This window comes from Eleutherodactylus coqui, chromosome 1, assembly GCF_035609145.1.
Source record: "Eleutherodactylus coqui strain aEleCoq1 chromosome 1, aEleCoq1.hap1, whole genome shotgun sequence".
NCBI lineage: Eukaryota > Metazoa > Chordata > Amphibia > Anura > Eleutherodactylidae > Eleutherodactylus > Eleutherodactylus coqui.
Window position 1 is genome coordinate 459,889,200 of NC_089837.1, and position 21,874 is coordinate 459,911,073.

The 21,874-nt window shown below is 43.7% G+C and overlaps 1 protein-coding gene across 1 annotated transcript in view; it reads right to left on the bottom strand.

The window, feature by feature from the left end:
• Positions 1–20,551, bottom strand: part of MAP3K12 (mitogen-activated protein kinase kinase kinase 12) — a 37,827-nt gene extending 17,276 nt beyond the window's left edge. The window contains exons 1-4 of the mRNA XM_066593809.1: positions 20,137–20,551; positions 15,344–15,527; positions 12,504–12,695; positions 8,089–8,247 (exon numbers count right to left, since the gene is read on the bottom strand). Coding sequence (XP_066449906.1) covers positions 8,089–8,247; positions 12,504–12,695; positions 15,344–15,527; positions 20,137–20,551 — 950 coding nt within the window. The remainder of the gene's footprint in view (positions 1–8,088; positions 8,248–12,503; positions 12,696–15,343; positions 15,528–20,136) is intronic.
• Between the last annotated feature and the right edge of the window lie 1,323 nt (positions 20,552–21,874).

Genomic DNA, 21,874 nt, shown 5'->3' on the forward strand with positions numbered 1-21,874 from the left:
CACCGCTGAAGATGGCCTCTTCCTCCGTGGACCGCAGCTCTTCTGTGCGGTCCACTGCCGATTCCAGCCTCCTGATTGGCTGGAATCGGCACGTGACGGGGCGGAGCTACACGGAGCTACACGGAGCCCCATAGAAGACTGCAGAAGACCCGGACTGCGCAAGCGCGGCTAATTTGGCCATCGGAGGGCGAAAATTAGTCGGCACCATGGAGACGAGGACGCCAGCAACGGAACAGGTAAGTATAAAACTTTTTATAACTTCTGCATGGCTCATAATTAATGCACAATGTACATTACAAAGTGCATTATTATGGCCATGCAGAAGTGTACAGACCCACTTGCTGCCTCGGGACAACCCCTTTAATATAGTTCTATAACTTGAAATATATTCATTAAATGTCTGTTATTAAGGGCTCTTTCCCATGAGTGCATATATACGGTGACGGCGTTTTTACGTTTTCACGCTCACTCCGTATAAGCGCCTGTATGAATGTTTTTCTGTGATCACGGACAGCATTTTCTCATCCATTCACACGACCGTGAGCGTCATTTTTAGCGAAAAAATACGCTGCATCCAGGAAAATCTTCGCTCTGCCAAAATTCTCGGGATACCTTCCCGTGCCTATATAGAGGCACCTGTAAGCTTTTTGCAGCGTTAGACACTGCAAAAATGCCTCCCCCTCCCTTTTCTTTCCATGCTCCAATAGGAGTCTATGAGACCCGCCGGCGTATATTGGCCAAAACATAGTTCCAGAACTATGTTTTGGCTGAGTGTATATGCGCCGCCTGCGTATATGGTTTTTTTTTTCATGCTGCTGTCGTATTTACGCACCGTATAATCGTCCTTGTGAACGAATGCTTTATATGTGCAGCGTAAATACGCACGGGGTGAAAACGCGCCATATATGCGCTTGTGGGAATAAAGCCTAAGGCTGTATTAACATGGGTAATTTTTCCTTGAGATTTTAATTTGATTTCAAGATGGACAGAATCAATGTGGGAAAGAACCAATTCGTTTGAATGAGTTAATTCATAAACGCGTTTTTTTTCTCCTGGACCCAGACTCAGAGTTTGAAAAATTGCTGCATTTCTTATTTTTGTGCGATTTTAATTCAAGAATCGCCCATTATTTTCTATGAGAGCATAAGAAAACAGACTGGAATCACATGCCATGCAAACTGCATGCATTTCTGATTTATTTTTAATGCATGCTACTATGAGGATGACATGAAAGAAAGAACTAGGATGTGCAGAGCCCAAAAAAGGTGTGATAAAATGCATAAAAACCGCATAGAAAATGGTTAGTTTTTTACTAACCCAAATCGCACTCAGCCGTGTGAAGAATTGTAGTTAAAAAATGTATTCCCTCTATTGGTAAAAAGTCCTTGCTTTTATAACGGTGCAGTACTGCCTAATAGCCTGTAGATGGTGCTGTATGCTTTAAATGCTCCTGGTTAGACACAACTGCAGTCTCAGGACAGACCAGGACTACAACTAAAGAATCACATTTTACTGCAAGGGGTGCAGAGGTAGGAGTGACATAGGGGTGCCAGTGCAAAAGGGACCCAAATGCCCCTCTGCCACAGAAGACACCAGTATTATAAATGGCACATGCTAGTTGGGGGCTTGCTACAAATTTAGCATTGGGGTCCAGGAGCTTTAAAGGGGTTGTCAGGGACTTTTACTAATGATGACCTGCCCTCTTCCGGCTGCCGACCTCTATTCACAGTCAACAGGCAGTCGATCATAGATGAATGACTGCATGTTTATACGGGTCGATCATCGTTTAGTTTTTATGCATGCAGAAACTGAACGCCCAACAATAACCGACTATGGGGGGGCGCAAATGCGCAATGGGATGCGCAATATGCCGCATAATTCCGTGGAAAAAAAAAACTAATCTGGAACCCATTTAAATCAGGGCATGTTTGTCTTTTGCCACGCAAATTTGCCCTGTGTGCACAAAAAGTACAGTACAATACAGCAATACACGCGCAAAAAGGCCTCGTACATAGCACAAATACATTGCACTGCGAAAAACACATACGCCCGTGTGAAGGGGGTCAAAGTTGACGATGTCTGGCGGCTGTAGCTAGAAGTCTGACATTAAAAAGCTGTAAATTTTGGCGCAAGCCTTACTTGTAAAAAAATAATTTTTCTGGGTTTTATGTCACCCTCGCCACTTTCCTGAAAAGGGGCGTGGCTTGTCAGGAATGGCCGTCTGAACCAACGCATTTATGTATAATTACTGCATGCCCAATAACTAATATCATTAGATTGTGTATATTTGTTTGCATCTATAACAGTAGATGCTGCGTCCGTCAGCTACAAGTCCCGTCCCTCGTTATGAGTCATTTCGTAAACCCGATGAAAGAAATCTCTTCTTTGTCCACAGGAATAATCCCAAATTAAAGCCATTAGCGATTAATTTTCTGTAAGTTTATTTACCGCTCCTAATAAAAATGACTCATCTCAGTCTTGATTAGACGGAGCGGCAGGAGATGAGGTCCCATCTGCAATGTGTCCAGGGGAAGATGATTTAGTGCAGAGCTAAGTGTGCGCGTGCAAGTATGTGCGCCTGTGTGCCGGCAGCGGGGGCTCTAATGTGATGTTGGCCTATTAGGAAGGGTCATGCACAATGACAGATGGACAATAATCCCACACCCATCTTATGGCTCATCTCCATAGTAACACTGCCTACCCCTGTGTGCCAATGATAAGAACCCCCTCCCCTCCGAACCGCACCACCATGCACAGATTAACATGCACTGGTACTGCGGAGGCTAAACAAAGACATGGAAGGGGTGCGGGACAAGAAGGGATGGGAGCAAAAGCTAGAGCAAAAGAGGAAGCACTTACACTAGTGGGGGCATATAGTATTAAATACAATACATGCGCAATATTAGGATGGATGAAACACAATAAAAAAGTCATCAATGTCTATTTAATCATCCAGGATCACCTTAGGATAGGCAATCAATATCAGATTGGTGGGGGTCGAACTCACAGCACCCCAACTAATCACTTTGTTCCAGCATAAACTGCATCCTTTTCATTGCATACTAGGCATAGTGCTGCACGTTGCATAGTGGCGGTGCTTGGTATTGCAGCTTAATTCCACATACTTCAATGGGACTGAGCTGCAGAAAGGCCATGTGGCCAATGAACGTCACAGGCCAAAGAGGCATCATCTTTGTGTACTACAGGTTGAACCTTCAACCATCTGATATAGATGACTTATCCTAAGGATGGGTCATCAATATTTAAAGGGGTTATCCGGGGATTTAAATTCCTTACCGGGACCTGCTGTATTGGACCAGTCACTTCGGGCTGCATTCCGACAAGGCGTCACATGGTATTGCGGGTTGCCGGTGTCATTGACGTCATAAGTGAGGGACAAGTTGTCGGCTCATGATAATAATTGAGCGAGCCCCTCTTTCTATCACCAGACAGCCGGACCCCTATTTTGATCACCAGACAGCTGGACCCCTGTTTCCACAGGGGGCCCGTGCTGGTATTCTCATGCAGCACCATAAAAAAGGCACTGCATCAGAATAAAGCCCATTAGTGGCCCCAGTCAATAGACTAAGGGGTTAATATTAAAAATAGGTTTGCAATCCATGTTGCTACATATTCTTCTAGAAATGGTTATGGCCTGTACAATCGCCTCTTTTCCTCTTGTTCCTTCGCCCCCAACGCCAGTTTTGTCTTGTTTTCTGCGTCATTTTGGTCTCAATACATCTTAGGACATGATATATATGTACAGTACTGTGGAAAAGTTTTAGGCAAGTGTGGAAAAAATGCTGGATAGTAAGAATGCTTTCAAAACTAGAAGTGTTAATTGTCAATTTACAAAATACAAAGTAAATAAACAAAAGAAAAATCTAACTTCAATCGGTGTGACCACCCTTTACCTTCAAAACAACATCAATTCTTTTAGATAAACTTGCACACAATTTTTGAAGGAACTTGGCATGGAAGTGTTTTCAAACGTCTTGGAGAACTAAGCACAGATCTTCTGTGGATGTAGACTTGCTGAAATCCTTCTGTCTCTTCATGTAATCTAAGACAGACCCAATGATGTTGAGGTCAGGGCTCTGTGGGGACCTATTGGTTTCTGCCAGATTTAAACTGATGGCACTTCTAGACATCTTCTAAAGTGATAAATGGAATGGGCGGACTACAATAGGAGAGGTTATCAAAATTGGGGTTTTTCACTTTAGAAAAAAAGATGGCTGACGGGCGACCTGATAATTATGTGTCAATATATCAGGGAACAATACAGAGATCTCTCCCATCATCTGTTTATACCCAGGACTGTGCCTGTAATAAGGGAGCGTCCTCTACGTCTAGAGGAAAGAAGGTTCCTACACCAACATAGAACGGGGTTCTTTACTGTAAGAGCAGTGTGACAATGGAACTCTTTGCCTGAGGATGTGGTGATGGTGAATTCGATAAAAGAGTACAAGAGGGGCCTGGACGCCTTTCTTGGGCGATACAATATTACATGTTATAGTCACTGATTACTTCAGATGGGTCGGTCATCCAGGGATTATTCCAAGTGCCAGGAGTCAGAAAGGATTTTTTTTCCTTAAATAAGGAAAAATTCTCTTCTATCTCATTTTGACTTCCTGTGGATCACTATTTAATAGGCTGGACTAAATGGACAGATGTATTTTTTTTAATCCTAACCATGATTTTGAAGGGAAGTAAGCATGATCTGTCTTTCATTTGCTGCCGTAAGTTTTCTTGGCTGACTACTGCGTCTACAGTCCTAAACGTTGCCCATTTCTTTGTGCTTCTTCAAAAGAGCTTGAACAGCACATCTTGAAACCCCAGTCTGCTTTAAAATCTTTACTTGGGAGAAACCTTGCTCATGCAGTATAACTACCTTGTGTCTTACTGCTGTTCTCAGCTTTGCCAGTGTGTATGACCTGTTACTTAAAACTGTCTTCCACAACCTCACCTTTGTAGCAGAGTTTGGCTGTTCCTCACCTACTTTTAAGCCGCCTACACAGCTGTTTCTGTTTCAGTTAATGACTGTATTTCATGATGATCATTTTCACCTATTTGACATAATTGGTTAACCATACCCCCGACTAAAATCCTACAAAATCCCTGTGATTTAAATTTCTCTTTTGTTCATTCCCTTTGCATTTTGTTAATTGACAAAAATAAACGATTTACTCTTCTATTTTTTGAAAGCATTCTTACTTTGCAGCATTTTTTGCTCACCCACCTAGAACCTTTGCACAGTACTACATGTATTGGTCCCTTGTTTGGCATTTACTTGCCTTTTTTTCTTCGTGTATTTGGTTTCCTTTTGAAAAATTCAATGAAAATTACAGTTATAAAAAAATGTTTGAAATATTTTTCAAAAACAGCGTGTTACCAAATGGCCCTTCTTGCACGCTCTTCTGTAGCCCCGCTCTCTGTTTCCTGCTCCACTACACTTATTGGAAAATATGACTAATATAATTAAGTGGAAACACCAAGTCTTGGGCTCTCTAGACCCTCCGCCTGGGTAATCAGCCAGATGTCTGAAATGTTATTTTTCCCCAAGGAGTGAATTTCCAAGACTGATGCCTGTGAAGAAACTGCTGGCTTATGGTTAAGCAAGGCTTTCAGCGATCAGGATACACTGCATGAAATGTCATTATACTAAGAGGGTTACACAATCGCACCCCTGCTGAAACATACAATAATTGTTTATTGAGTTCTACACTATTTCATCTTGTCTACACGTAACCGTAATCCCCACACGTGTGACGCCCAGATGTGACATAGAAGCCGTCTTAAAGATAAGGTGCAGCTTTTGAAGACACTAAAAATTGACAAAGTCTTAACTCGGAGGCCTTACAGCAACCCAGATCCCACAACATAAAAGGGAAACAACTGCATGATCCAAGCTACACGCCAAGTAGATATATGGTCTACTTATGAGTCCTGTCATAGTATTGAAGCTATTACACGCATATGTCTGAATGATACAAGATGCTGGGTCATAAGGAATCAATTTGTATGTTACATTTACGGGTTTTTGAGAACATATTTGTACATACTGTGCTCTGGCATGTGACGGATTACAGCTGTTCCTATATGGAGTTATGAATGATACTCAACAACACCTGGTAGATTAAATGGTGGATGTAATCCCTGCCAAATACTTGTGTCCAAAGCAAAAGAACAGGAAGATGAAGCAATAAGATAAACGGTCTCACGTGTAACATATTAGTTACATATCATGTGCACTGTGTCAAGTTTTAGAGAACTTCCATGTAGACCTGACAGATGTCAAAAGATAGTAGATCAGTTTGTCAAAGGACAGGACAGTCGGAACCAATGTTGGGTGTGGAGTTCAACCACAGGTTGAATGGTCAATGGTGGTGTAAAATCTGGAAGAAGACACCACCTGTATGTGCATTCATAAACCGGTGGCTTTTTCTGTGGCCGAAGGGCTTTGGACCTTTTCTGGTATATGATCCTGGTGCAAATGCTACCTTTGCATCCCTATAAGTATAGACTAGACTGATGGAATTAGGTCATGCACTGAAACCGATGAGCAATGCAAGGGCTTAGCAAAAACATGATGCAATAGTTGAAACTAGAATGTTAAGGCCAGCTGGACAGAAAGCGCTACAAACCCAAAATGAACCAGCTTTCTCTGGCTAGTAAGGGAATTAAGCAGAACTAGAGATTGCTGGTAATCCAAAACATCTGGCCCCATAATACCAGACCGAGACACAGATAGAACAAGGATTGAGTCACAGCATCTGCTCCAGTAACCCAATGACCGAGGAGCAATCAGTGAAACAGACGATGTACCCTCCAGACCCTACAGATCCTTACTATAGGATTATACTGTCATTTTCCATGTAGCACTTTGACCTATAAGTATGTCTGTTGTAGGTAGGTGAACACTTGCCGTAACTGCGGGTTGCGCTTAAGAGACTCAAGGTGCAACTGGCATTGGACACAGCATGCGTTGCCATGTCCTATTTCCCGTCCATGAGACGGACAGGAATAAGACATGGCATGAGTTCTTCATGCAGACCATGGATCTATGTCAAAAGCATCCTTGTATATAGCCCTATAGGCTATAATGTGGCCGAGTGCATGGAATTATACAGACAGCACATGGCCCCGCTAGTGTGCAACTTGGCATACTGAGATTCCTTGTTGTCCTCCTGTATTGATATTCCTTAGAACAGGTTGTAACATACAGTTATGTCAAAGGTTTTTGGGGGGACTTTGGGTAGTTCATCAATATCAAATTGGTGGGGGTCCATCTCCTGGCAACCCTATCAACTGTTTGAAGGAGTTGTGGCCTCTTCATTATATACCAGGCACATTGTTGCACACTTCATAGCAGCTGTGCCTGGTATTACAACTCAACCTCATTCACTTGAACGGAACCACGCTGCAAAAACGCCATGTGACTGATGAACTGAGAGCCATAGACTCCTCATACAGCTAATCACCTGGGGTGCTTGGAGTCAGAATCCTACCAATCTGATATTGATCATTTATCCTAAGGATAGGTAGGCCATCAGTATTTATGTCCCAGAAAACCCCTTCAATTATGTTCCAGTCTCCCAAGTATAATTAGGGGAATATTTGAGTTTTTAGACATAATATTGAGAATATTCAAGACAATCTGAAGTTTGTAATAATGACATAATGACAATATGGCATTCTTTTTACAGGGGTTGTTCAGTTATAAACTAATGATGGCCTACCCTTAGCATAGTCCATCAGTATTGGATCAGTGAGGGTCCACTACCCAGGACCCCTACTGATCAGCTGTTCACCTGGCTGGTTTCTGCAGGAAGCAGACAGCTCCATTCCCACTGCAGTGGCCAGGCTTGTTATTACAAGCAAAGTTCCCTTTCAGATCAGAGGGAACTCTGCCTGTAATACCAAGCCTCACCACTGCAGTGGGAATGGAGCTGTCTGCATCCTGCAGAAATCAGCTCAGTACAGGAGCACACCGGCCCAGAGAACAGCTCATCAATGGGGGTTCCTGAAGACAGATAAGTCATCAATAGTTTACAACTAGACAACCCCTTTAATACACTGTTTACTTACCAGATGTCCACCTTTTCAGAGACAGGCTCATTTCGTATGACCTCTGGTGCCATCCAGGCCACTGTTCCCGCGAAGGACATTTTAGTGCTTTTGTCACTCAACTCCTTGGACGTACCAAAGTCTGATATTTTCACCAGGTCGTCATATGTGATCAGCATGCTGTGTACAAGATTAAACATGTGAGCTGGAGAAGTTAATGTTAACAATTTCATTGCAGCTCCTATATTTGTAATACTGGTAGGTCCATATACTTGCTTTCAATGTACGCAGGTAAAACAAGTATAAGATTGACTTTATTTTTCACCTAATCAAAGATGTACACTAAACCTGAGCCGTGTCTGGTATTGCAGCGAAACTCTATTCAAGGGGCTGATCTGCAACACCAGACAGTACATTAACAAGATTGGCATGGCGGTATAAGAGAGAGAAGTAGAGATGAGCGAGCATACTCGGAAAAGCACTACTCGCTCGAGTAATTTGCTTTATCCGAGTATCGCTGTGCTCGTCCCTGAAGATTCGGGTGCCGGCACGGAGCGGGGAGCTGCAGGGGAGAGCGGGGAGGAACGGAGGGGAGATCTTTCTCTCCCTCTCTCCCGCCTGCTCTCCCCTGCTCCCCGCTGCGACTCACCTGTCAGCCGCAGCGGCACCCGAATCTTCAGACCCGAGCACAGCGATACTCGGATAATGCAAATTACTCGAGCGAGTAGTGCTTTTCCGAGTACGCTCGCTCATCTCTAGAGAGAAGCCATGTTTTTCTAATCTAATGCTGTATTAATGACCTAAGGTGGCCATACACACCTGATTTTGGCAGGTCTGACCAACCATCTAAGGTGTATGCAGCCTAATGGCAGATTTGAGGGAGATACAACCAGGTAGATGGATTCCAAATGTCCCATCCTTTTGTTCTCGATAGATAAGCCACTGCTAGGACTGTCTGGCAGCTACTTTCTCTCCTCTCTACATTTAGAACCCATGTAAGCTTGGCTGAGCCGAGTATGCATGTGTATGGTGGTTTCTGGTGGGAAAGCAGTCAGTTGAATCTAAGGTATATTGATGACTAGAGAAGAGCGAGTATACTCGCTAAGGCATATTACTCGAGCGAGTAGTGCCTTAGCCGAGTATCTCCCCGCTCGTCTCTAAAGATTCGGGGGGCGGGGAGCGTCGGGGGAGAGCAGGGAGAAATGGAGGGGAGATCTCCCCCCCGCTCCCCGCCGCAACTCACCTGTCACCCGCGCCGCTCCCCGAATCTTTCCGACAGAGCCCGATTGACTGATGGCATATGCATAGTACATTGCATTACATAAGTAATGCAGTGTACTATGGTAGCGATCAAACGATTGTATCTTCAAAAAAGGCAGCAATGCAAATTGAATTATTATTTATTTAAAAAAAGGGTTTTAATTGGTTAAAAATAGTAAAACATTTTAAAAAACTGCATAAATTTAGTATCTCTTTAATCATATTGACCCTGCAGAATGAAGAAAAAACGTCATTCATGCGACACAGTGAATGCCATAAAAAATAAACTAAAAAAACTATTCAAGAATTGCTGCTTTTTGCTACGACTACCTCCCAAAAAGTGGAATAAAAAAAGTGATCAAAAAGTCATATGCAGTCCAAAATGGTATCTATGAAAATTACATGTTGACCCACAAAAGGTCCTTATACAGCTCTTTCGATGAAAAATAATTTTATTTTCAAAGTATTTTTATTGTGCAAAAGCAGTAACAAATAAAAAAACTATATAAAAACTTGGTATCGCCATAAGGGCTTATTCCGACGTGCGTATATCGGATGGGTTTTCACGGGTGGCCGATATATGCTGTCTCTCTCTGCAGGGGGAGGAGGTGGGCTGGGCCAGGAGCAGTGCACTGAGCTCCCGCCCCCTCTCTCCGCCCCTCACCAATATTTGCATTGGGAGTGGCGGGGCGGGCGGAACTTAGCTCCGCCACCGTCCCGGGCCTCCTATCGCAAACAGTGGCGTGGAGTGGAGAGGGGGCTCAGAGCACTGCTCCTAGCCCAGCCCGCCTCCTCCCCCTGCAGAGAGAGACAGCATATATCGGCCAGGCATGAAAACCCGTCCGATATACGCACGACTGAATAAGCCCTTATCGTGCTGATCCAGAGAATAACAGTCATGTTTTGTCTTTTTTACCGTACGGTGAACGCCAATAAAACAAACACCCAAAGAGCAATGGTGGAATTTCCGGCTTTTGTTTACATTCCCCCAAAAAAACTACTAAAAGTTTTGCAACGTATTACATTTGCCTCAAAGTGGTGCTAGTAAAAAATACAGCTTGTACTGCAAAAAACAAGTCCTCATATAGCTAATGTTGACAAAAAAAAGTTATGGCACTTTCAAAACAACTGTGAAAAAAACTAAGAAAATAACTTGGTCATTAAGGTGCAACATAGTAACTAGGGGGTTAAAAACTTTATTTCAATTGTTTGTTAAGTTCCTTATATTTTAGCTAACTTTGTACAAGTAATTTAATCTTCTAAAAGTATCTGGAAATCCCCCTTTTTTTGAATATGACTTCAATCAATTGATCAATCAGTATTTACTGGAGGATGCTTGTATGTGATCATGTACTTGAACAAAGCAAGACTGTAATAATTGGAACAGAAGGAATTATAATCCTTCAATCTGTTACATAAGCATTTACTATAGCAACCATCTCCAATATGCCCCAGCCATTAACCATAATAAGGAATGGCAGAATGTGGGTGTAAATCATCCAGCGGAAACAACTGACAGTAATTAATAAGAAAATAGCAAATATTCTGATAAGTGTCATGTTTAAAGCCACACTTGTAAAATTAGTATCTCAGTTGCCACCATAGCTAATAATACATTCTCAAGGCTCTTTCCAACGAGCGTATATCGGCCCGCTGTTTTCACGGTCGGCCGATATACGATGTGATCTGATGCATTGGATTCCAATGCATCAGATCAGATGGTCATATTCCTGCAACGTAAAAACGCTTGGCAGGCCAATATAGCATCAGGCGTTTTTACGTCGGGCCCAAAAGATAGTCCTGGAACTATCTTTTGGGCCAGAATATGTTGGCCACTGCATGGGCTTCTATGGGAGCCAATGACAGCAGCCGGAGAAGGGAGGTGGGAGGGAGTTTAGCACTGTGACTGCTAAACTCCCTCCCTCTTCTCTCCTCCCCTCCGGCTGATTCCCATGGGACGGGATGGCCCAGGGCGAAGCTAAGCTCCCGCCTATCCCCGCCCCTTGTCCGCAGCCAGCAATGGTAGGAGGTGGGACGGGGATGTGCTTGGCTCTGCCCCCGCCCCGCCCCTCCCATTGCAATCAGCCGATGGGGAGGATAGAGGAGGTGAGACAGCGAGTGGGAGGGAAGGGAAAGGCTCAACAGCACGGCAGCCTCGGCGTATATGCGCTGGGGCCCATGCTGTCTGAACGGGCACACAAGCGTTAGATTTGTGCTCCCATTCACGAGGTTTTACACCTCACATCATGGGAATAAAGCCTGAATGACAACATTCAAGGTGCAAAAAAATTTGGTGTTCTTTATTCCGCTATTGCAAGTACAACGTTTCGACCACATTGGTCTTTGGCAATTACGCCAAAGACTAATTTAGTGAAAACCTTGCACTTTCAATGGAGGAATAAGTGGGCAGTACAAAAAAGGAAGTACAGCAAACCAAATGGAGGAATAAAAATCATCAACATTTTTATACTTTGAATGTGCCTATTGCGAGAACTTTTTTGCCTTCCTCTGGATCAACATTGGGAGGTAATAGGCTGAACTGGATGGACTATGTCTTTTTTTGGCTTTTCATACTATGGAACTATGTTATTACTGGATATATGTTTCTGTTGATTCCAGGCCTTGCTGACTTTACATGTGGGCTGCACTCCCACGAACGTATATCGGCTCGGTTTTCACGCCGAGCTGATATACCTCATCCTCATGTGCATGGGGGGGGGGAGGATGGAAGAGCCAGGAGCAGGAACTGAGCTCCCACCCCCTCTCTGCCTCCTCTCCGCCCCTCTGCACTATTTGCAATGAAAGGAGGCATGACAGGGCGGGGCCAAGTTCTGTGAATTAGCCCCGCCCCTGTCTCACCTCTTACAATTGCAAATAGCGCAGAGGGGTGGAGAGGAGGCAGAGAGGGGGCGGGAGCTCAGTTCCTGCTCCTTGCTCTTCCATCCTCCCCCCCCCTGCAGATGAGGACGACGCATATCGGCTTGGCGTGAAAACCGAGCCGATATACGTTCGTGGGAATGCACCCTTATCCTCATGCAGCACATGTTAAGAGTGCTGCTTGTTACTTCTATTTTTTGAATCTGCTACCATGGGTCGGTCAAGAAAATACTCATTTTAATTTTTGCTTGCAAAGCCAAGATATGTTAATAAATACACTACAGAAAAAAAAGTCTTACTTCGGTGACTTAAGATCTCGATGGATAATTTTGTGGAGATGCAGATAGTTCATTCCTCCAGCGATCCCCATAGACCAGTCCACTAATAAAGAGGGAGTGACTTTCCTTCCGGCACGCAGAACTTCATACAACTGCCCTTGGGCACAGAACTCCATTAGGATACAATAACAAGGAGCCTGGGTACAAACACCCCTACAAGAGAGGGCACATAAAAAATGGGTAATTGAGAAATGTGGGAACGGAAAAGCTAGTAGTAAAGATTGTAAAATACTATAACAGTAACATAAATTAAATGATCATAGTAAATGTACAACAGAAGGTTCTCTGTCACAGAGTTAATTGTAATTTGTTAATTAATATGAATGTACAGCTTGTAATTACTATATTTCTACTTTTTCTCTATTATCCAGTAATCCTTATTAAGACCCATTGATCATCATCATCTCTGCTCCCACTCACTAATTACAGTATTCTTACAAATTGTACTTCTTTCTATATGTAGTCTCATTAAATGGTCCATGAAATCATTACTTGGCAAACGCTCATCTCAACTCTTGTTTTCATTGTTCGTGATATTTCAATCTCTTCTTTGACTTCGCTTCCCACATTATAAATTATCAGAGCATTATCATTCAACAGCAAAACATATTTGGTAGTGTGCAGCCTCTCATATGAACTTGTCGTATATTCCCTGCAACACGGCCGTCGTCAGTGCCCAAACTAAACTTGGATTAGTTGTTGAAGATGACCCGGTTCCACTCCGCAGAAGTCCAGTTTCGTCGTTCATGACACCACTGCAAATGTAGGCGATGTTGGGTGGGTGTAAAAGGCAGTACATGTAATGGGCGCCGTGAGACCAAATATCCTTCAGCCGAGTGCCTGGAAATGGTTATGATAGACACAGGAGTCTGTAACAATGGTGCCACCTATCTCTGGATGGCGGACAACGAAATAGCTGGAGCTGCTCATACTTGTCAGATGAACCTTTCTACTGTTGTTCTGTCAAGGGTGTTCTGCGTCCAGTCACCTTGTGTGCATACCTTCACATATCCCCTGGTCCCAAACATTCTAAAAGTCTGATCAGAATGTCAATTCGTCGATATGATCAACCAGCTTCTCGTATTCTAATTATGGGCCTCTCTCAAACTTTGTTAACTGGGTGAAATCTCTTTGATTGTGTCGTAGAGGCATCTAGTGGTCAAAAAGCTCTACACAAGCTGTAAGAGGTCACTCCACACAAGGAGCCTCTGAGAGCCTTTTTATGGGCCAAGGGTGGAACCATTTTTAGGGCCTCAGGTGACAAGACCGTTCATCTAATCACATCATAACTCTAATCATTTTACATATTTGCTTGAGATGTAACTGCATGTCGGATTTTGCAGCAAAACAGCAACTCCTTCTAGGAGCTTGATTTTTTTTTACAAAGAATATATATATATAGTCATGGCCAAAGGTTTTGAGACTAACAGTGGATTAGAAATGTATTTGAGCTGGAGATGGCAGGAGGCAGTAAGGGTTTAGATGTGTAGTTTAAGGGACACAACAGAATCAAAGGTTACCCCAAGACAGTGAATTTGTGAGATTGGGAAGAGTTTGGAGCCATTAATGCCATTAACTCTGACTGTCTGGGGTATAAGTGATATGGAGGTAAGATTGTGCATTTCTTTTTCTCTGATGTTGAGTTTTGGAAAGGAGAAGGATAGATTCCTAGATCACCATTTTACATTAACACACATAACCCTGTATGTTGTGTTTTTCAAAGGAGATCTCTAACCTTGTCAAAGTTCGACCTTGGCAAGTTGATCCACAGCAGGTTTGTCCTTGCAAGCTTCCCCATAGATGAAGTAGCTTTAATAGGATGCACTGAAACTAAAGGCCCTTTTACACAAAAGTCATCTTTTGAACAATAATCGTTGTGTGTAAATGTGCGGCTATCGTGCTCTTACTGTGCACTTTTTGTCCATTGTTGAATTTAGGTCAGCATGAAATCCTCATCCCTGATAAGAGGGACTGCATGCTGAGTTCTCCATGATCAGCGCTGATAACATTCTTTAACAGCTGTCCCACTGGAGAACAATAGCAATGTTCTCTAAATACATGCAAATGAAGTACTAAAGGGCTGATTAGCCCATTACTACCTATGCAAAATGATCGCTCAAAACTGTTATGTGCTGATGAATTTCGAGCAATCTTCTGTGTGTGTAAATGCATCTTAAGTGGCAGCTAAGGTTCGAGCATGAACTCATGTGAATCGAGGTGACTGCAATTGTTTACTACAGGGAAAATCTCAAAGTACCTTAGACTTTTTATGCTGCGTACCTTGCCTAACTCCAGTACGATATTCCCTTCATGTAAACTGAGATCAGGTGAACTTTATGGCCATATCTTTACTTTTAGTAGTAATTTGTGATTGCTGCTAATGTTCTTTGGCTATAGCTAGGATAGCAGCTCTACCAGAATGAAGAGTTTGATCCTGCAGCATTACTATGTTGTTGGACAGAGAATCAGTGCAGTCAAACACAAACTCATATCTCAGCTTCCTCGGAGAATGATATTGTCATGGTGTGCTACTACCATGACTAAATGAAAAAAAAGTTTGGTACCGTGTTAGCCAGTACAGTAATGTATGATTGTTCTCAGTGAGAGAAACCAAGTAATCTTGTAGAAAGGTATCATATCTACAAGATTACTTGGTTTCTCTCACTGAGAACAATCACACATTACAATGGCTCACCTGTCACTGAAGCCGTGGCCGGAATTATGTGCAATCTAGAAGAAGCCAACATCCACCTCGAGTACAGTTGTGCGATATACTTGTGGAACCTTAATAAGTTACTTACTTGAAGGTGATAATATTGGGATGCTTCAGTTTCCGGAGGTGCTTGATGTCTGTCTCTTTTATGTCTCTCACTTTCTTCACAGCAACTTCTTCACCGTGAAACTTTCCGAGGAAAACAGCACCTTGGGCACCGCTGCCCACCCACTGCAGATCCTGAATCTCCTCAAAGGGAACTTCCCAGGAATCTTCTAGGCAAAACGAAACTAGATTATAAATGTACATACAAGTAGCATGGCAATCACCTATTCTACCAGCCCAATAGAACTCCAATCATTCGGCCTCTGGCTCCGGCACAGTAATGGATTTAGGGCCATGTGCTCTTTGTGTTAATTCATGGGCAGCACACAACCTCATTATTGCCTATGGGGCTATGCAGAGTAATGTGGGTATTAGTGGTGAAAAAACTCATGCCATATCCTATCCCTGTCTGTGTCACAGATGAGAAATAGGACATGCATGTCTTTGCGCTGCATCTGTGTGAATCAGACAAGTGTCCATGTGCTGTCTGATGCAAGTTACATCTGAACCTCTCGAACGCAACTCGCAAACGTGGTAAGTGAGCACCGGCCCAAAGCTGAATACTTAGCTAGAGTCATAAAAGGATTGTACAGGACAGAAAATAACGGCTGCTTCCTGCTAAAAAAACAGTGCCACATTTGCTCATGGATTGTGTGTGGTATTGCAGCTCTTCCCTCTTCTATTCAACATAGCTGAGCTCTATTGTCTGATATAACCAACTGGCAATTGTGATGCTATTCTAGAAGAAAGCAGTCTTTTTTTAAATTATATGCAATTGTTTAATTACTGTTATAAATTATTAAAGTGGCCCTCTGATTCTGGGTAAACCATAGAAGGCTGCACCGCTTCTCTGACTACCTGATGCACATTAGTATGTCTTAAGAGTCTAAGACACTACATGCTGCTCTGATTGGCCAGTGCTGTTCACATGACAGCTCTGGCCAATCAAAGCAGGTGTAGTGTCTTAGACTAATGATGTATACTAATACACAGTGTGCATCAGGTAGTCGGAGAAGCAGTGCGGCCATCTTTGTTTGTCCAGGACCGAAGGGTCACTTTAAATTAGCCAAGTTATTGAGTCCTAGTAATTATATATTACTGGACTTACATGCATTTAGGACCCTTCACATTAAGAAACATACTAGTAGAAGTGTCCCTATGAAAAGGGAAATGGCACTAAAAATCATTCATATCACATTTATGACAACGCTTTAATATCATGAACATATGGAGAACCTTGGGGGAGCAGTCATACCATATGTGAGATCAGAAGCAGCCCAAAACCAGGTGCCACAGAGGTAACAACAATGGCCCACATTTATTAATGTATTTCTGCAAGTTTTTGGTAGACAGTGCACCAAAAAAATAGTTTTTAAATCATCACATTTGCCAAAATTTATGCCACGCTTGACAAAAATTGGAAGCCCGCAGCGGAATCCGATCCTGCCCCCGTTGCCGAGGACACTGCTCACCCGTCCGGGTCTTCTGCGTGTCTATTTGTGTTTTCTATTTTCTTCACTGCGGATGTGTGCAGAAGCGCCTTCCAGCGCGCCGCCGCACATGTGCAGTGGAGTTTTTCTTTTTAAACTCCTACTTTCCCATGGAATCCGCGGTCCATCCGTAATTCAATTGCGGATGGGCGGCTGATCAGATGGCCTCTATTGACTTCAATGGAAGCCGTCCGTATGAGAACCGCACTGAAATTGAGCAAAAGGTCTGCAAAACAAATCTGCATGCTTTAATTCATGTGCGGGTGCCCATGTTTCCCTATGGGTGGCTTGATTTACGGATCTTGAATTCAGCAAATCAGATCTGCCCATGGACATTGGGCCTAAAAGGGGGTACAACCTCCATGTTTAAGATAAATGTATTAAGTTGAGAGATAGAAAAGTGAGCTTTCTTTGTTGCAAATCTGCGCCTGATCACAGCAAGCATAGATTTTATCATCTGACTTCAGGGCTCAGTCACACGGGCGACAATCCGCACGTACGAAAATCCGCATGACCAGCTCCATTGCCACCCATATGTTCTTTTTTGACAAGCGCCCGTGTGACTGAGCCCTCAGGCGGGTTAAATGCATCAGTTTTATTAAAAGATTTGCATCTTTTTTTAGAATATATTTGGCGCATTTAGACGGGTGTATAACACACCAGTCTTAATAAATGTGGGCCTATGACACCAGTTGTATATAACATGTCTACAACTTCCATCATAAATTGTCTCCTTCCAAGTTACCTGCGGCTGTCCATTTTTGTAACCAAGGACACAACATAGAACACATGAGGGTTGCTATATTAAAAGGCAACTTCAAATCCCAAAGAGACAAGAAGGTCTGGGAATACAAATGTATAACTATCTTTGATACTCTGAACACAGGTCTGAATATCTGTCAGGGTTTTATGGCGGACTACAACATTCGAGTGATCTGGTGCAGAGATAGTGGGGGCAGGTCCGTGAACCTACATCACTTTAGAGACCATAAAGCTGTCTCACTCTTATCTGTGGACTAATTCTGCATTTACTCTTTGGTTCATCCTCTTTTGTCATTGTTCTAAATGCACATTAATCACACTGTGTCTCTGGCCTTTTGTGTGTAAACATATGCTTCTTCAGATATATCCTGTTATAAGCCTGATGAAGAGACCTAGTAGCCTTGAAAGCTTCCTATAACATCCTTTCTTTGCATTAGCTATGAAAAAGTATCTACAAGATACTCCCTCGCCCTCCACCACACCAAACAAGTCTACTTCACCTCTCTCGTCTTCTCACTATCGCACAACCCTAAACGGCTCTTTGATACTTTCCACTCCCTTCTCAGCCCTAAACCAAAGCCCCCTGTGACGGATCTCAGTGCTGAAGAGCTGGCTGCTTACTTAAAAAAAAATTGATGACATCCGTCAGGAAATAACCTCCCAATCCCAGACTAGCCCTGACCCTAGTCTTGTCAGCACTGCATCTAGCTCCTGCTCACTGTCTGTACTCAGACCAGTGACAGAGGAAGAAGTCTTCAAATTGCTGTTCTCTGCTCACCCCACCACCTGTGCTAGTGACCTCCTCCCCTCACACCTCCTCCGATCCCTCTCCCCAGTGGTCATCTCCCATCTCCCCACTATATTCAACCTCTCTCTGACCTCTGGCATCTTTCCCTCTTCTTTCAAATGTGCAATCATATCCCCACTGCTAAAGAAGCCGACTCTTGACACAACTGATGCTGCCAACTACCGACCCATCTCAAACCTCCCCTTCATCTCCAAACTACTAGAATGCCTGGTTTACTCCCGCCTTGTAAGCTATCTATCAGAGCACTCTCTCCTAGACCCCCTACAGTCTGGCTTCCGACCTCAACACTTGACAGAAACTGCCCTTACAAGGGTATCCAATGACCTACTGACAGCCAATTCGAGGGGTGATTACTCCCTACTGATCCTCCTCAACCTTTCCGCAGCTTTTGACACTGTTGACCACAAACTCCTCCTCAGTATACTTCGCTCCATTGGCCTAAAGGACACTGCTCTCTCCGGGTTCTCCTCCTACCTATCTGACTGCTCTTTCAGCGTCTCCTTTGCTGGCTCTAACTCCCCTCACCTTCCCCTTGCTGTTGGGGTCCCCCAGGGCTCGGTCCTTGGCCCCCTTCTTTTCTTTATCTACACAGCCCCTATTGGACAAACCATTAGGAGTTTTGGCCTCCAATACCACCTGTATGCTGATGACACCCAGCTATACACCTCTTCCCATGACATCTCTGCACCTTTCCTCCAAAACATCACCGACTGTCTGTCCGCTGTCTCCAACACTATGTCCTCTCTCTACCTAACACTAAACCTCTCTAAAACTGACCTGCTGGTATTTCCACCCTCCACTAACCAACCTCATCCTGACATCTCCAGCTCAGTGTGTGCCACCACCATAACTCCTAGACAACATGCCCGCTGCCTTGGGGTCATATTTGACTCTGATCTCTCTTTTACCCCCTACATCCAATCTCTCGCCCGAACATGTCAGATGCACCTTAAGAACATCGCAAGAATCCGCTCTTTTCTCACTGTGGACACGTTAAAAACTGTTGCTCTCATCCACTCCCGGCTCGATTATTGCAACTCGTTGCTGATCGGCCTCTCCAATCCATACTGAATGTGGCAGCCAGGCTCATCTTCCTGTCCAGCCACTACTCGGACGCCTCTGCCCTGTGTCGGTCACTGCACTGGCTGCCCATTAAATACAGAATTCAATTTAAACTCACTACCTTCATCCACAAAGCCCTCCACAGTGCAGCGCCCCACTATATTGCCTCCCTCATCTCAATCCATCACCCAGCCCGGGCTCTCCGCTCAGCTAACGAAACCAGACTGAGTGCCCCTTTGATTCGAACTTCTCATTCCTGCCTCTAAGACTTCTCTAGAGCAGCACCGGTCCTCTGGAACGCACTACCAAAGGCTATCCAAGCAATCCAGGACTTGCAGAACTTCAGGTGTGCTCTAAAAACGCACCTCTTCAGGGAGGCATACCGCATTCTCTAAACAAACCCCTCTGTACTCCACCTGATAACATGCTCCCTGACCAACTGACTGCAATCCCTGCTAGCCATCATAAACCACTCCTGCAGTCATACCGTTTCTGCCGTCACACGTCTTTCTGTATTCCCCCTCTCTATGTAAGCGCTGCGGAATATGTTGGTGCTATACAAATAAAGTTTATTATTATTAATTTGTCTTTCTTAATGAGAACCACAATATTTTATTCTACGGGCTAATATGTTACCAGACAAAGGTCTTTTACCTTCATGTTGCTTGTGTTCAGTTGAATACGTTTTACCAATCATAGCCCAGACTGGCCTCAGACAGCCAAAAAGTCCACCCAAGAACCCAACTCCAGCCTGACACTGCATGCGGCTGTCTCCAAGGGCACGACATGGTCTGTCATCTCCAGGACCACCTGCTGCACCCCCACCACCTCTGTCCTCAGGTTCTTGTGGATCTTGGGGTATACTGTGCGTAAGGGGAGATGAACAATCATCATTTGGAAGAGTGACTTCTGTTCGCACCATATCACGCAATACACATTGTGTGGGGGTTAGTTCTTGTTCTGGGGTGCAGCCAGGTGGTGTATCAGTGTCCATACGTCTTATTGGTCCATCTGATAGAAGGCTGGCAAAGGAGGGTGAGGGAGTGCGGGTATCATGTAGACATGCCATGATAGTTCATAGAAAATATATGGAACTTAGATAAGGAAACTCTGTCCAGTTCTTGGTGTTAAGCCTAGAAAGAAAACATGAATACTCGTTAATCAACACATAGAATTTGCATAATAAATAAAGTCAAGGCAGTGCAAGAACAGTGTAAGATGCAATCTCTGGGTGGGAGGGGGACAGACAATATTTATTTGATCAGCATTAACTGGCAAGTATCTTCAGCTGTATTGGGGTATGTTCACACATAGCAGAAATGCTGCAGAATTTCTGCAGCAAAAAATTCCACAGCATCTCCACTTTAAAAAAAAAACACATCAAAGACATCCTGCTGCTTGTAGTAAGTGCCGAGCTGCTGGCCAAGTGATGCCACTTCCAAATCACCTGATCAGTCATGTCAATAAACCCAGTGGGTTCATTTTCAATGCGAGTTCTGTTCTTGTCGAGCAGGACAGAATTCATGCCATGAAAGAGGCCTCAAAGAGAATGTCTAGTTATTTGAAGGAAATGTCTTCTCCATTTCTTGGGCACCATTGTGAATCCTCAAGGAACTTGAGGATTTTAGTTATCTATAAACTTAACTGTAGCAGCCAATGTCAGGCAGCTGCTGCCAAGGGAAATAGGCAAATCATTGGAATAGGTGAACTTGACTAGAGCAGCGGGGTTGTTATGGAGTTAGAAAGGATTTTTTTACTCCAAATGAGCTAAATTGGCTCGTTGTTTTTTTTTTTTATGCCTTCCCCTGGACCAACAAAGGGGGAGGGGGGGGGGGTTGAAACAGGCTGAACTAGATAGACATTGTCTTTATTCAGCCTAACATACTATGTTACTATTATATTGTTGTTCATCTTTACAAATCATTGGTCAGACCACACAGTTATTTCCTCATTTTTAAATAGGACATGCATAGTCTGTAGCACTTTCTACAGATTGTCCTTGGTATCAGGCTCTCTCCCCATTGGGGTTCACATTCTAGAATCACTTATTAGTATGTTTTTGGAATGTGAGAGGAAACCCACGTAAACACAGGGTGAACATATAAACTCTACGCAGATGTTGTCCTTGGTCAGATTTGAACCCGATACCCCAGTGCGGCAGGGAGACACTGCTAAATACTGAGCCACAATGCTGCCCAAACATGGGATATTGTGTGCAGTTTGGGCACCGGTACTCAAGAAAGACATATCAGGGCTTGAGATGGTTCAAAGATGGGCAATTAAAGTAATAAATGGAATGGGCGGACTACAATACCCAGAGAGGTTATCAAAATGCGGATTATTTAGTTTAAAAAAAGATGGCTGAGAGGCGACCTAATAACTATGTATAAAT